The sequence below is a fragment of the Aricia agestis genome, chromosome 13, assembly GCF_905147365.1.
Source record: "Aricia agestis chromosome 13, ilAriAges1.1, whole genome shotgun sequence".
In the NCBI taxonomy this organism is placed as follows: Eukaryota; Metazoa; Arthropoda; class Insecta; order Lepidoptera; family Lycaenidae; genus Aricia; species Aricia agestis.
In genome coordinates, this window is record NC_056418.1 from 6105361 (window position 1) to 6121304 (window position 15944).

The 15944-nt window shown below is 38.3% G+C and overlaps 1 protein-coding gene across 7 annotated transcripts in view; it reads right to left on the minus strand.

The window, feature by feature from the left end:
• LOC121733201 overlaps positions 1-15944 on the minus strand; it is a 157941-nt gene that overhangs the window by 694 nt on the left and 141303 nt on the right. For 4 of the 7 annotated variants that reach the window (XM_042123378.1, XM_042123377.1, XM_042123373.1 and 1 more), the window contains exon 2: positions 704-2099. In XM_042123378.1, the coding sequence (XP_041979312.1) occupies positions 704-2072 (1369 nt within the window). In that variant the 5' untranslated portion in view covers positions 2073-2099. Of the gene's footprint in view, positions 1-264; positions 385-703; positions 2100-15944 lie in introns of all 7 variants that reach the window. The other 3 variants (XR_006036524.1, XM_042123376.1, XM_042123375.1) reach the window with 1 other exon arrangement.

Here is a 15944-nt window from a genome sequence, read left to right on the forward strand (position 1 = left end):
GGCCAAAGCAATATCTACGATACCTTAATGAGAGAACTTTGTATCGACTTCGTTAATCGTTTCTGACCTAGCCGCGACGCTCGATTCTATCTTTATGACCGTTTTGAGGCGTCGAACTTATAATTTTATTGAGCAACAAAACTTTGGAGGTCCCGATCGGGAGAACATAGCGTTGGACGCGCTTCAACAAAAAAGTAGCGGCTAAATACAGGAATTTACTAATTAGAATGTTAATAACCAATTAATGTGCAGTGGGTCCCTTACCGTATAGCGGCTAGCATCGTTGCGAAAGGCACGCATCGCATTTGACGGGCTCGGCACGCCGCTTGCCCTGAGAGCCTTGGGACCCGGACTTACGCCGGAAAGTGTACCTAACGAGCAGACCTGCAATGAAACGCCTCACCGTTAACAAAACAAAGAAACAAAAACAAACTAGCGAGCGCGTCCAAAGTGAAATACGCCTATGGGCGATCGAAAGCGGGAACTAAAACAAGAACTTCGCTATCTTAATATCTGTAAGTTATTGTTATGATTTTAAAATGGCTCTTATTGGTTCTTTATCTTATTTGCATTAAGCTAAATACAGAATGTATATTCTTAAGTGTAAGATTTATTTTATGGCTGTATTTGTCTTTTATGTTTGGATTTGATAAGAATATATTGTATTATGTTTTAACAAAAGGCTGCGAAGTTAGAAACTCACCAGTCAGTCCGGCCTTGTTGATACTATTGGAACTTGAGAACCCCGATATCTTCTTCCAAGACTTTTTATTCCAGAAGCCTGTGTTCTTGGCGTCTCCACAACTCGAGCTTCTCGGTGATTGGACGTCTCTAGGGCAACGTAGGCTACAGTCGTCGGCACCCAAAATCCTTACACCCGCACCTCTCGTCCCATAGGCCACTGCCGGTAAATGAGGAACGGATCCGGTAGGCTTCCGCCTTAGGCTGCCTACGTAGCTCGCTCCACTACTACTGCCACTGAACCCACTATCTAAGTCTGGGGGATTGCAACTAGCGGGAGATAACAGTTCATCTGTAGGCCCAACTCTTAACAACTCCTCTATATTGTCTCTGTCTTCCGCCCTTTCCGAATCGGGAGACTCACATTCGGGCATCAACATTGCCTCAACACTTAAATTTAACTCCCCTAAAATTCTTTTATGCCTCGATTCCACTCGTCTCACTTCCTCCTCGACGACACTCCTGTCGAGTGAAACTAACGACTGACGAGGAGCGAATCTGTGCTTCGGACACGTCCTCGAACCGTCCGTTATTTCTTCATAAATATTTTCTTCCGTACCGTATCGTGTGACGTAGTTGTGTCGCATAGACCGGTCGCGAGAGGTCCCAGCGCGACCGCGCTGACGATTTACTTTCCTCGAGGAAGATGGCATGGATAAGTGATGATCGTAGTACGCATACGAGTAGTCGACGGGCTCGAACCGTTCCATCGTGGCGGCTATGTTGCTTCGGTTCCAATTTTGTGGCGGAGGTTCCCTGGACAAATTCATTGCAGCTAATCTAGCGGGCAGTATTTCGTCGAGATCCTGCGCGCATCTCTCGTCGAGAGAATGGGCGCCATCGTCTTCCTCGCGCCTGTACCTTCTGTGCGGTCTTCTCGAAGTTTGCGACCTCTGGTGATTTCTATCGTACTCGGAGTGATCGTGACTGTACTCGGGCGTGTGGCTTCGGTTGAACTCCGACCTGTGTTTACCACAGTCGACCGTGTGATGGAAGTTATGCCTAAAGCTGTAGTTGGAGTTCCCCTCGTAGTCGGATCTATCGTAGCAGGGGCTGTCGTCGGCGGTGCTCGAGTGCGGATGGGGACAGTCGGCCGCTATTCCGGATTCCGAGGAGGGGTAGTCGTGCACTTCGGCCGTGGTGAGGACCCGGTCGTCCGGGCGCGCGGGCTCCGAAGCAGCATGGCGGTGGTGGGCCCGCGGTCGGGTGCTCTCGCGGCAGCTGGCGAAGGCTCTCTGCAGCGAGGGCTGGTGCTGGTAGCGCCCGCACCGGGAGTCGAACACCGCCTCCCCAGACTCGTCGGGGCTCGGCGGCGCGCTGCGTGATTCCATGGCTCATCGTCTCATACTTCGGAGTACCTGGAAGAGAAATATTACCGTTAATTGGAATAACACTCCACAATAACCGCCTCATAATTTCATATATCTAAATAAATAATAACGTTTGCATAGGACCCACTTATAAAAGTTCCCTACCCGAGACCGGAGGGCAATGAGCCCGAAATTACAAGTTTAGTGATAAGGGTAGGGTAGGAAACGATCAACACGGCGACCGCCGTCAATATATCATCATCAGTCTCGGAGTAATAAATTCTGGCTTCACACAGCTTTTACGTCGCTTTTAATAGCACGACAATAACTGAAAGCACTTCAAAATGTTTTTGTACCCATTAACCCTAGAAAGATAATCTGCGCCTCAGAGGCGCACGCAAAATGCATATACAGTTGTCTCTTTCTAAATAGCGCGCTCCCGATCCTGTCGTGGCAGGTAATTTCAGTGGTCGCCAAGTGCTACAGCGGGGCGTACGTGTGTCACCGGTAAGTGCTTTAGATTAGCTGTTTTCGGTAGGTGTTGCGCTCGAGAAGCGCATGATTATCTTTTGTGTAACTTTCGCCGGCATTCATGAAGTTTAATTCGTAATTATTTCTATGATGTTTTACAGTTATTTATGTGTTATAGGATTTGGAAATCATGGCACAGAAAAGATACTTGGCTGAGGAGGAAATAACTAATGCGTTGTATGAGGAATGTGGCGATGATATCCAGTTTGCTGGTGAGGATAGTGATCAGGAAGAAGAGGATCATTTGAGTGAGGATGACGTTCAGAGTGACGAAGAAGAAGTTTGTAACGAGTCAATTATTAGCGAATCTGTAAATGTAAGTACAACATTAGTAAATGAAATTACTGATGCCTCACCTCCTGGGTTCCCTGAGGTTCCTGCGGTTGCCACTTTACCCAGACAAGACACGCGAATTATTATACCGAGCAAAAGGGTACTCAAAGGAAAACTCAACTCACAGAGCCCTGGATGAATAGCAGATTGCTCATTCCTACTCTTAAACGATCTGCCCGAGCCGCTATAGAAGCTACATTACCAAAATTGGCTAGAAATGAAGCTGAAGATAGAGAAGGTGAGCCGGAACTAAAAAAAGGCGATATTGTGACTTATGCACATCTAAAAAAAGGCGGATGTCAAAAATGACTTGCACGAAATGCAAGAAATGCATCTGTGGCGAACACAAAAAAGATGTGTGTGTCGATTGCATTTAGTGTACCAATATAAGTCTCAAAGATATTTTTTTTTTATACTTTTATGTTATTTTTAAGTCGCAATAAGCAATACTTGTTACGATCTCACAAAGAGAAATTATATACTGTTAAAAGAAGACTGATATTTTTTGTTAATTTTTATTAAAGGTTTAAAAGTTTGTGTTATATTTTTCGTAAAATAAATAATTATAAAAATGTTTAGATTTTATTTACTTCTAATAAGTATGAACTGTATACTAAAGCAGGCTGGTCTTGAATAAAAAGCTTTTCAGGTGTCAGAGAAACCCTAAAAAAGTCGTGCGCTCGAGAAGCGCAAGAATATCTTTAACGTTACCCCCAACATGATTATCTTTCTAGGGTTAAAATATTTCCTGAAATTATGAAAGTAATAAAATGGAGTATAAACTTTTTAATTCAATATCGCTTTTAATCGTTGTGTTGTTTTCAAATTGTAAACATCAAACAGTTTCCTGATTTTAAAGTGCTATTGTGTGGCTAATAAGGACCGTCCGCACTGCAAATTTTAACCGCGTGGATTGAATCTCATGAGAGTATCTGCACTTGTAAAAATAACAATGATAGTTTAAACTAATTTACGCTAAGTATGTAAGTAAAGTAAGTAAAAATATGGTACATTTATATAGAAGCAACCTATGGTCAGTCAGCTTATTTCTCCCAAGGTGTGCTATCATTGAGAAAGCGGCACCGCCACGGCCACCGCGGTGGTGCCGTGGCGGTGCCGCTCCATTACTCATCATTGTATTTCTATGGGCCCTGACGGCGCCGCCGCGGCGGCGCGGCGATACCGTGCCGCTGCCGCTGCGGCGCCATGTGTAAGGGCCCATAGAAATACAAGTTTTAGTAATGGAGCGGCACCGCTGCAGTGGCGGTGTTGCTGCCGCTGCGGCGCGTGTGTAAACCTAAACACCCTAAGGTAGCCAATTCGAATCAAGATGACCGCGACCGCGGGTCGCACGACTCGGTCGCGTAGATTCGGTAGGTAGCTGGCGCCCGGCGACCTGCGACCGATTGCCGGTCGCAGGATTCGAATGCTATCTTAAGTTACTCTGTACTCATACAGGGTACAGCTGTGAATTGTGATAGATGTTATTTAAAGTTTTGCTTTTGTCTTTTTGCAGAGAAACTGTTACGTAATAAAATATTTATTTTTTGACTTTATCATACAAATAGAGAAGAAAAAGAACCATCCAGAAAGTGAAAACGAAACTTTAAAGCAACTTTGAAAACCCCACAACACGCCGGGAGGTTTTTTATTTCAATATCTCCGGTAATTGCTGACATTCCAGACCAATTTATTACGATAACGATAATAAGTGTCCGCGAAGTAGACGGGGGAGGCACCCTATGTCCTCCGTTGCCATAGCGACGATAGCGGTCTATCGCAAAGGTTCCCAAACTTATTTTGTCTACTGCCCACTTTGAGAACAAAACCGCCATTGTTTCAAGATAAAATCCAGATGAAATAAATTACCCACCAAGCCTTTACACAACACGTCCATTTTTTTCTGGGTCACCACCCTTTAGACCTTCAGTGCCCACAAGTGGGCGTTATCGCCCACTTTGGGAAAGGCTGGTCTATCGGGTCGCTTCCGCCCAATATTCCCTGCATCTAAATCATCATCAGCGCGGAATCACCTCGTAAACTGACCGGCTGGCCATACAATAATTTGTTATGGTAGCCGTCGCCGAGATTCCTTCCCCTGATTACGTGTTGGGTCCTTTACGACCCCGGACCCTTTTACTACGAAAATATTTAAAGTACACGATATAACGTTTTTTTTCCGCCGATATGAAAATTGTGTTTATTATGATCGTTAAATGTTGCGTAATAACTTTTATTTTTATGTGTTGCGTGAATTTTATTGAGTTAACAATAAAAATATTAAAATGATAACATTCTTTAAATAAATCTAAAGAAATAAAAAAATAAAATAAGTAGGTACATAATATTATATGGGTCGATTAACATCATATTAAAATAAGGCACTACCTAGAAAACAAATCATTAATGGTCATATTATGATAAACTAGCTAATTAACGTCATAATCATTATTAATCTTGTTACTATTACGTGTTCCTTTTCGGTCACTACTGTTCATCTAACATAGAACAAAATAAATTGCTTATTTTCCATTTTGTGACCTCTACACGATGACATAATATCAGAGTAGACAGAATGATAGAGTATGCCGACTTAGAACTGATGTTGACATTTTTAAATTTGACGTATTAAGACGAAAATCGTCGCTAGGGTTGTTAACTTGTTACCTACGAATTTAAAACTATGACATATTCGCTGGACGTGTTCCTCTTTGGTCGTATTGTTGTTTGTGTTTTGGCACATGCGATTAAAATTGTCAGAATCCAATTTTGAAATCTTTATTTTAAATATTTAAAAATAAATTATTATCAGCCAGCGCGAGGCACATTCCGTTCATAATCCTAGTGAAACCCGACGAATTTGACAGATATTGAAACCTGTCCGTTTCTTTGCAGTCGAACTACTGGTCGTTATGTCTATTGTGATAATATGATGGACCAATAGAAGACCATGTATTGGTCCATCATATTGTGTCATCTAGGATCTACGTTGATTGTGCAAGCTATAGACATAATAATTATTTTACAAGCATAGTTGCAATTATGGCTCAACGTAAACCTTTAAACATTTATTTAGCAAGCAATTCTACTTGCTACGTCAAGTAACTGGCCAAATAATTGTTCCTGCTAAAAAACAAAATTGATTGATCTTACCTTTTATTTTATAAGTTCTAAAGTTTTTTACACACTGCAGTTGTAATTTACACAAAAAAGAAAAAACCATACAGCTTATAAAACACCAGTGTAAGATCAATACCGGCTCCCTTCTTTCCCTCGCTTCCGTATTCGTTGGGGTAGAAATCATGCAATGCCTTGCCTTAATGGCGTCAATTCGGATATTTTAAAAGACATTTAGACCGGCTCCGATGTTATCAGTTTAATGCGCCTTAATAAAATAATTAGCGAGCTTGCTAAGCGATTTGTAGCGGTGATTCGGACGTGTTTTTTAAACATAGACTTGTTTTCAACATGCCATATTGAGGCAAAAACTTAACAAAAATAAGTGACTTCGTTGTTATTGGGGGCAGTTTTGAATTAGACATTTTAAATAGCGTAACAGTTGGTCAAAACTTCTTTGTCGCTGTGCACTTTCCGAATATTACATCTGCGGGGCTAAAATGGTAACATTTAGCAATTCCTCTCAATCAATTCAGCAAATGAATTGTCAAAACTGTCAAACTGACAAAATGTCAAATTAGTACGAATTACTAGACATGAATTGTTTGCATTTTGCGATTTAAAAAAAATGAATCATATTATGACCATTTTAGCCCCGCTGATCGAAAAAAGTAAGACGGAAGGAAAGTAAACGACCAGAGCGGCATGGGATCGGTCATAGGAGTCGTAGACATAATATTATGTCCCTCGCTCTGAAATAACCAATATAGTGCCATAATATAATTCAGAGTATTGAAATGTTTTTTCAAAGGTTTTTTTGTTTAGGTAATTTTTTTACATGATACTTTCGTAAGGAAGAAGAGCAGAAAAATTAGAAATATCCATCGTCTGTATCGTCTCTATTATCCGACAATTGTTTTCAATGTCTTTTTAATACGGTACTTACAACTTTATTTCATTCAAAATTTTATAGTCAATCTTAACCGGGATCTTAACAGATAGTTAACAAAGGAATGTTCATGAATATTTCACGTGTCAAAGGTGTTATAAGGTTAAACCATGTTTAACTATTGATTTTACAACTTTTTTAGTGTGTTCATAAAACAATTGAGTAAAAAGCAGCTAAAAAGTCTATAAAATGGTGTGGTCACCCAAGACGGTGACTACACTATAGTAGAAGTAGAGTTTTGGTCTTATAGCGAGTGACTGTTATGACGTAATTGATGAGGCCTAAATATTGCATTTATGTTAATAATAATACTCCCCACACCGGTTTCGGTGACGGTGGCCGGTTTCATTGAAACCAGACCAGGTACGCAGGAGTGATTTTATAGTGCCCAAGTGTGTGCGCAGTACACAAGAGCACTCTCTATTCCTTTACACTCATAACCCAGTGGGACGGAAGACCGACACGACCGGCGAGAGATCAGGCGCAGGACCGACTTTTTACATGCCCATCCGACGCATGGATCATCTTACTTGTCAGACAATCAGGTGATCAGCCTCCATTGTCCTAACCAAACTTGGAAATAACATGTTTCCAACGCGGGATTCGAACCCACGACCTCCGGAGTCGAGAGCGACGCTCTAACCACTAGACCACGGAGGCGTCATTTATGTTAATAATAATGTAACAAAACGCTAAAAGAGCTGAATGAAATAATTGTAAAAATTTGGTTATGATAACATATTAATTGTAGTAAGTACACTTGACTTTCTGAAAAAAATATCGTTCTCTTGAACTCGTAAAAAATGTAGTTACCCCAACTAACCACACACAATTTGGTTGACAGCCGAAAATAATAATAAATTTTTGTCGTAACTCGTACCACTCGTGCCCCTAGCAAAACGAAAGTAAATAGGGGGACTGCTCTATATGTTTTTCTATAAAATTACGCATTCTAATGTGCTTTTACCCACAATTTCTCCTTATTACAATAAAATAATCATTCGTCACTGCGATAAGATAAGCTATTCACCCCTCACACAACTACAAATAACAATTTTCGAGACGCACATGTTCCCAAAATTTGTGACAACTGACAAGTGTGGACGACGAAAATTACTTTTGACCCCCTTTTGGATAAAAATATTTTGAATATCCTTGAAATGTATTGCAAGTTTTTGGCATATTTTTATTAATATATGGCATACTTATAATGATTTAAATAATAATAATTTAACAAAAATTAAGCCAATAATAATAATAATGAATTAATATGCTTTTTGTATTTTTTTACTAACATTAACTAATAATATAGTTATTACTGCATTAAATTGTAAAAATACGATGTAAATCTAAATTACTTTATAAAATAAAATTACATTATAAAAGTTTTTTCATTTTATTAGTGTAGTTATTACATATAACATTAAGGCGCAAAAGCCAAAAGCTTTTATTAAAAATATCAAAACCATTTTAAATATATTAGTTAAGTAATAGGTTATAGGGGCCAGTGCTTAAACCACGTTAAAGCTTTACTCGCGGTGCATTTTTCTAATAAATTATAAAAGAATACAAATATCAAGCTTTTGCCTCTCGTTATCATGAAAATCTACAACGATGCAGTGTTGAATGATCTAAATGCGTATAGCGCAGGGGTCACCAAATAGCGGACCGCGGTCCGCATCCGGACCGCCGCGCCGACCCATTGTGTGCGGACTGCGGACCAAGCATTTTCGACGATGAACTTCGTTAAAAATAAATTTCGGTCTCGACTTACTGATGAACATCTCCAGGATTTAATGTCATTATGTATACCTTGCACCAATTTCACTCCAAACTAGCAACAAAATAGACACTTTTATCATTGATAATAATTATGTAAAGATTAAATAAATACTCCTTACTCATTTTCCGTAATTACCTCTTTATTAAATATTTTTGACCGACTTAAAGAAAAGGAGGTTATTTATAAAATGTGTGGACCACGAAGGTCATTTCATTTCTTAAAATGGGCCCCGAGTAAAACAAATTGGTGACACCTAGTATAGCGTAATACAACAAGCGTAACAAACTTTACTTCATATTTTTATTTTACTACATTAATAAGTAATAACTACTTGTTCTCTGGTGGCTAAGTGATAAATAGAGATAAAATTTATTACTTCAAACTGTTAGTTTTAGTTGGTGGCTAATAAACTATTATTGACAAATACGAAGAACTAGTTAGTTTAGTAGTAAATAGACTATTTCGGGCTACACAGCACAATCGCGGTTTATAGTCTTTGGGATCGTTGCTTTTTATGAGTCGGGAGCTCTAAACCGGTGGCACGCGCATACTTCGTGGAAACATCGAGTAAATTAGTATTTTCCAAAGAAAACCCTGACATCAAAGCAGAGTCCACCGTACTAAGTAATTGAATTTTTAACCCCCGAAGAATTGAGGAGGTAACACAGAAAGGTGTTATTTAAGTTTGACATGTCTGTCTGTTTGGATAATAAACATTAGAGGTATTCGTACATATTTTGTGTTATTAAAAATTATAAAATTTTATAGTTTAAACATGCATTTTTTTTTATTAAATAAAGGGGCAAACGAGCAAACGGGTCACCTGATGGTAAGCGACTACCGTCGCCCATGGACACTCGCAACATCAGAAGAGCTGCAGGTGCGTTGCCGGCCTTTTAAGAGGGAATACGCTGTTTTCTTGAAGGTTTCCAGGTCGTATAGGTCCGGAAATACTGCTGGTGACAGTTCGTTCCAGAGTTTCACAGTGCGCGGCCGAAAGTTACGCGAAAAACGCACTGTGGAAGACTGCCACTCATCAAGGTGATGAGGATGGTACGTTTTTCGCGTGGGACGATGGCGAAAAGTTGCAGGTGGTATGATTCATATGCATTATATAATATGTTATGGACGAGGAAATAAGGGTTTTTTGTAGTTACTACAAAACCCTAAAAAGGGTACTCAGAAAAAGTTTGACAATCTCTGATTACATGCTGATAATAAAATGTGCGAATGTGTCCATACAATCGATTTTATTCACAAAACAGATCGTAAAATAAAACCTTAGATTCAGCGTGCAATTGTTTGGAATAGTTGAAGTGATTTATTTCTTAGCTTTTAGTATCTATTTCTAGCTGCATTTCTTCAACTTCTAGCCGCATTTCAATATATTATTATTGTACTACTTGACATTACAGTATGTGTTGCGAAATAGCAACATACAACAAAATAGCATTTTGATCTATTTAAATCCATACTAATATTATAAATGTGAACGTGTGTCTGTCTGTCTGTCTGTCTGTTACCTCTTCACGCCCAAACCGCTAAACCGATTTTCTGAAATTTGGTATGTCTGATACTTAGGCAATACTCAAGATGCATCTCGGTCTCAAGACACGGTTCAGGCTCTGTGATTGGTTGGCTGTCAAAATTTGGACCAATCACAGAGCCGAATCGCGTCTTGAGACCGGGTCGCATCTTAAGTGCTGACTATTTATACGGGCCTTAAAGTCCCGGGATAGGACTTAGGATACTTTTTATCCTGAAAAAATGTACGGTTCCCATGGGATAAACGAGTTTTGGCGCAACGGAGTTGCGGGCTTCACCTAGACCCTAGTGTCATACAATTAATGTTTCAAAGGTATGGACTAATAATACAAATTCAAGGAGTAAGACTGTAAACAATAAAGTATCTTACAAATACTCAGGGCCAGTTTCACCACTTCCTGATAAGGCTATCCACCAATTAACTTGACAGATCAAGTATGGAGAATCTGTCAAAAAGTGGTGAGACAGGCCCATAGCCAAATTATTGTCATCCAACAAAAATCAAAAGGGTCCAACAAGGGTAACTTATTTCGGATAATCGAACCCAATGATGTCCCCGAATCTTGTTCCAATGTTTAATTTAAATATGTAAATTTTATTAGGCGTAATATTGGCTGAGGACTGAAATTCAAATGTGACATAACATTTTATGGGCCGGTAGCCAATTCTGTTGGCGTCCTCGGCTAATTTTCACTTACTTTATCTTGAACTATCGTTGTATAAGAGTAGACGTTTATGGGGAGGCCGATCGGTCCGGTCGAACTGACCGCAGACCGGACATAAAATACCGTTTATTTTATATCTAAGTACATAATATAATTTTGTTATTCTATATTTATAATATTATATCAATGACCTTGAAAACAGAATATAATATTTTGATAAAAATAACCAGCAAATAAAACTCACAAAATTTTTGACATCAGTCGCTATAAAATTGTCCCTGAAATAATCTGATGCGTTCGACATAATGTACAGTTGGAAGGTAAAGCGGACAATGTAAATATTGGTTAAAATTTATAATAATATTAATAATATAAACGTAATCTTAACACCATGTCAGTCTGGCGCCGTGGTAAGTTCTCAAAGAACTAATTGTAGGTACTCGAACGTGACTTTTCCGAAATTTCAGGTAAAAACTCCAGTCTGCGACATAGAGATTAGCTGATATATTTATAATAGGACTAGCTGACCCGGCAAACGTTGTTTTGCCACATAAATTATTTCTAGTATCAACATAAAAAGTAGACAAAAACTTATTCTCAGGCCTAACGAATGTACATATAAAATTTTCATTAAAGTCGGTTGAGTCGTTTTGAAGGAGTTCACGCACAAGCAGTGTGACACGAGAATTTTATTTATTATGCGGGGTTTACACGTAAATCGTGCGGCTAAAATCACCCGTGTAAATAGAGCCTTAGATTAGAAAGAAAAGACTAGCGTTATTGCCACGAAACAAGTTATAAAGGCCTCCATATATGCGGAGACCGATCTAATCCCGTCGGTCTGATCGCAGGTCGACCAGCTTAGAATTCAGATTTGTTTTCTGCATTTCATGTATATTATTTAAGAGTTGGCTTAGGATTTAGGTCGGCCTGCGATCAGATCGATCTGATTTAATCGTCCTCCACGTATAAAGGGGCATAATTTCGTATAACTTCTGATGATTCATTGTTGTTTTCACTTATCTTTGGTAATTTCAACGTTATTCAAGACACCTACGATTTTTAAGTTAATTGAAGGGCTTTCGTGTGCCAGTGTACAATGGACTCTCATTATTGACCTCTTCTTCATTCGACGTGCAATTATTTAATGGAAGCGTCACTGAAATTCGTCGACGATGAATTTATAATTAAACAATAATTGTTTTATTACTATGCTTTAATTTGTCGAGTGTGGTTGTGGCGTTCTGGATGTTTCAATCAAAGGGTCCTTATCGACAATTTATTAAAATGTAAAACTTTATGTTTAACTAGCTATTTGACCGAGCGTTGCTCGGTATTCGATAAAACACGAATAAAATTACATTTTCTAAAAAAAATTCCTAGCTAGATCGATTTATCGCCCCCGACACCCCCTATATACCTTTTATTGTTGATTTCAGCTAAAAGTCTTAAGTCTTATGTAGTTCTTGAACCATATTATTCATATAATATTAATAGTAGATATTAAAGAGTATAAGTTATTCGGATAACTTTAGAGAGCAGAACAATGCAGTATCACATCTCGAGTGTGGTAAAAATGTTGTGTTAATAATACGCTACTTATATATTGTGCTAATTAATATTAAATCAGGGGTACTTTTAACTTTTAAGATAATTTTATTCTACACATAGTAATTTTATCCTTGTATGTTTGAAGCCTGTATCAATTATTTACCCCTAATCCCTGTCCTAGTTTCATAAAATGCCCAAGAGAGAGTTTGTCGTTACAAACAATTTGGAACATCTCAAACAGTGGAATAAGTAATTGTAGGTCCATAAGTGTCTTTAGGCTAACCCCCTTGAGAAATATCCCTCTCTTCATGGCAGAATGTGTATCGTGGCATCATAGCTACTATGTTTATTTTACCAATAGGGATGACAACAAGGTCAAAGATTAGCTGATTTTTCAAATAAAATAATGACATAGCGATAAAATATAAGTATTTCCACAGCTTATGTATTTTTTTTGTTATGAGCCCACAAAGTTGGATAGTCAAGTCGAATATTTTTATAAAATGCCTTAATTTTTGTATACCATTCGATAAGTTATGCAATTAATAAAAAAAATTCTTATGAAATCACTTTCATAAACGCAATATTTAACATAACTATCGAACAAACTACCTAAGCGTGACGTCACAGTAAGGTAACATTTTGTATGGATATCTTGGAGAGTTTTTAAGATATCAAAGTAATTTTTTCACCGATATTCCTATTTTTGAATGATCCTTCACTTACCAACAAGAAAAAAAAAATTCGTCATGCCTATTCCTAAAGGGTGGCTGTAGAACAATAATATTATGACACGTGCAAAAACTAAAAATAAAGGCCGATAATTAATGTGTATCCTTGGCGTCTTTGGAGTATTCAAGCACAGCGTCTAGGGTTAAAAGAAATACGATTAATTAAGCTTAACTTCGGCGTAAAAAATAGTGGCGACGAAAAATGACCGTTGTCGCCGGAACACTTCCAAAAACATGCTTTGTGGCTTAATTTGGCAAGGGTGGGCTCGAGTGGGCTTCACGTGGCTTTCCCGGCACCCCATCAACCCCGTCCATCCCCCATCTACAAACAACACGAAACTACGCGATATTTAACGGTTTGAAATGCGCAAAAATATTCGGGAATAGTTGATTATTTTTTTCGTGCGATGACAGTAGTTATTGGGTGTCTGATTGGCGTATATTTAACAACTAGAAAACCAGAGAAAAGTGAGTCCAGTGGATAATTTGCTACACTTTTTGTCATATTTTTGCATTGACTGTGCATGTATCTGGACATTATTTAGTCACATAGAGAACCAAAAGTTCTTGCTATTTGCTTACAAAAGCTATCTTACACATCGTCTAAAATTTTCGTAGCTCCTGCCTCCTTTAATGTTACTTAAACTTTACTGTATAATCAATTCTACAAAAATGACAGAATGTCCACTAAGTGTCCATACTTTACCATTTACAGAGTAAAATGTACAGGAACTATTAAGCGTGTTTACTTACTGAATAGAGACATTTCTAAATCTAATCAGACTAATGCAGCAGTGAATTGCGCGGTTTAAAGGCTGTTAAACAGGGGCGGGTGTTGGTCAACACGTAAACTACGGTACTGGGGGAGAGGCGGTTAAATAATGTTATTCGGTTTACATTGCTTGCCCCAAACGGTTTAGAGATAGTATAGCGTGTTACATATTACGCAATGTAACGTAATGTAGTTTTTATGGTATGGTGAGAGACGGTGGAATAATCTTATTCGGTGTACATTGATCGCCCCAAATGGCTTAGAGATAACATAAGGAGTTATATTAGGGCGCGTTATTACGCAATGTAACGAAATGTAGTTATTTATGATTTTATCGGTATCGATGGGAAACGATGCAATAATGTTACTCGATTGTACATCGATGGATCGCCCTCAACGGTTTAAATATGGGACAGCATGTTATTACACAATGTAACGTATTAAGTAGAATTTTCTCACTGCATGGGTCGACGAAAGAGACTGATCTCAGTCCGTTCATTTCGCAGGTTTTCCTCGCGTTTCTTCGTTTAATTGACAATTACAGCGGGGCTAAAATGGTCGCTTTGGAGAATCATATTATGAATCAAAATCGTCACTCTGCTTGCAGTTCATGTCTAGTAATTCGCACTAATTTGACATTCGTCAGTTTGACAGTTTTAACAATTCATTTGCTGAATTGATTGAGAGGAATTGCTAAATGTAACCATTTTAGCTGGCTGAAAATATCTATACTAATATCATAACTGCGAAAGCGTGACTGTCTGTCTCTATCCTCTTCACGCTCAAACCGCTGAACCGATTTTACTGGATATGGAGATACTTTGAGTCCCGGGAAAGGACTATAGCTTTGTCCACACTGTGCCTTTTTCTGTTCGTCAAGGGCATGCGTTATAGCGCAGTCAACAGCAAACGTGAGGCATGCCCGCGACGCATGACCGTATCCAAAACTACAAAAATGACAATATTGGCGTTGCGTTCCTTGACGCATTCAATTATTGAATGCGCCAATATGAAAGTTGATGACGAAAATTTAAGATGAAAGTGCACAGTGTGGACATAGTCATATAGTTTCGAATATAATATTATGTACGGGAATGAAAGGTAACTTGGCTCACTGACCATGTAAGCGATATTTACTCGATATAACTAATTACTGTAATGTAGAGGGCCAGCAACTCCCTAATGGAATTATTTTATCTGTCAAGGTTTAAAGCTTTAATTACAGTGAATTGACAATAAGCCTAGAATTAAGAATCATTAGTTCAGTTACATAGATGATAATATCTTGATAATTATAATATGATACTTATCAGATGATAGTTTAAACTTAAGTATACAGGGTGCAATTAAACCTTCCTGCCAAATTTTTTCCAGGGCTTAGGTATCATTAGAAGAGTCCATTTTAACCAAAAAAAAAAAATTGGGTTTTTTTTTTTTCAATGACAATTATTTTATCCCATTTAAAATCATTGCAGAACGGTCACTCGCGGCGCGGGGGAATGAGGGGGTGACGCGAGATGAGGCGCGCGGCCGACGCTTCGTGTCCATTAATTGTAGTGTTTTTAGGATAACTTTCGGAAAGTATTTTTGGCAGGAAGGTTTAATTGCACCCTGTATTAATAATTTAAAAATGAAATTTGTAAAACAAGCTCTAATATATTATTTATACTAATATTATAAAAGTGAAATGTGTGTATGTCTCTCTATTTTTCACCTCTTCACGCTTAACTCTAAGTGACTTTAAGGATTTTTTTATAATTTTATAGCTGAAAAAAATATTCGGTTCTTAGCAGAATGAGCGTTATAACAAACTATTATGTTAGTAAATTCTTAAAATGCTATTAATGAAAATTTTAAAATAGTATTGTAAAAGTGCGCTCAAAATTAATTTTGTTTATTAAAACTTCTGCAATTTA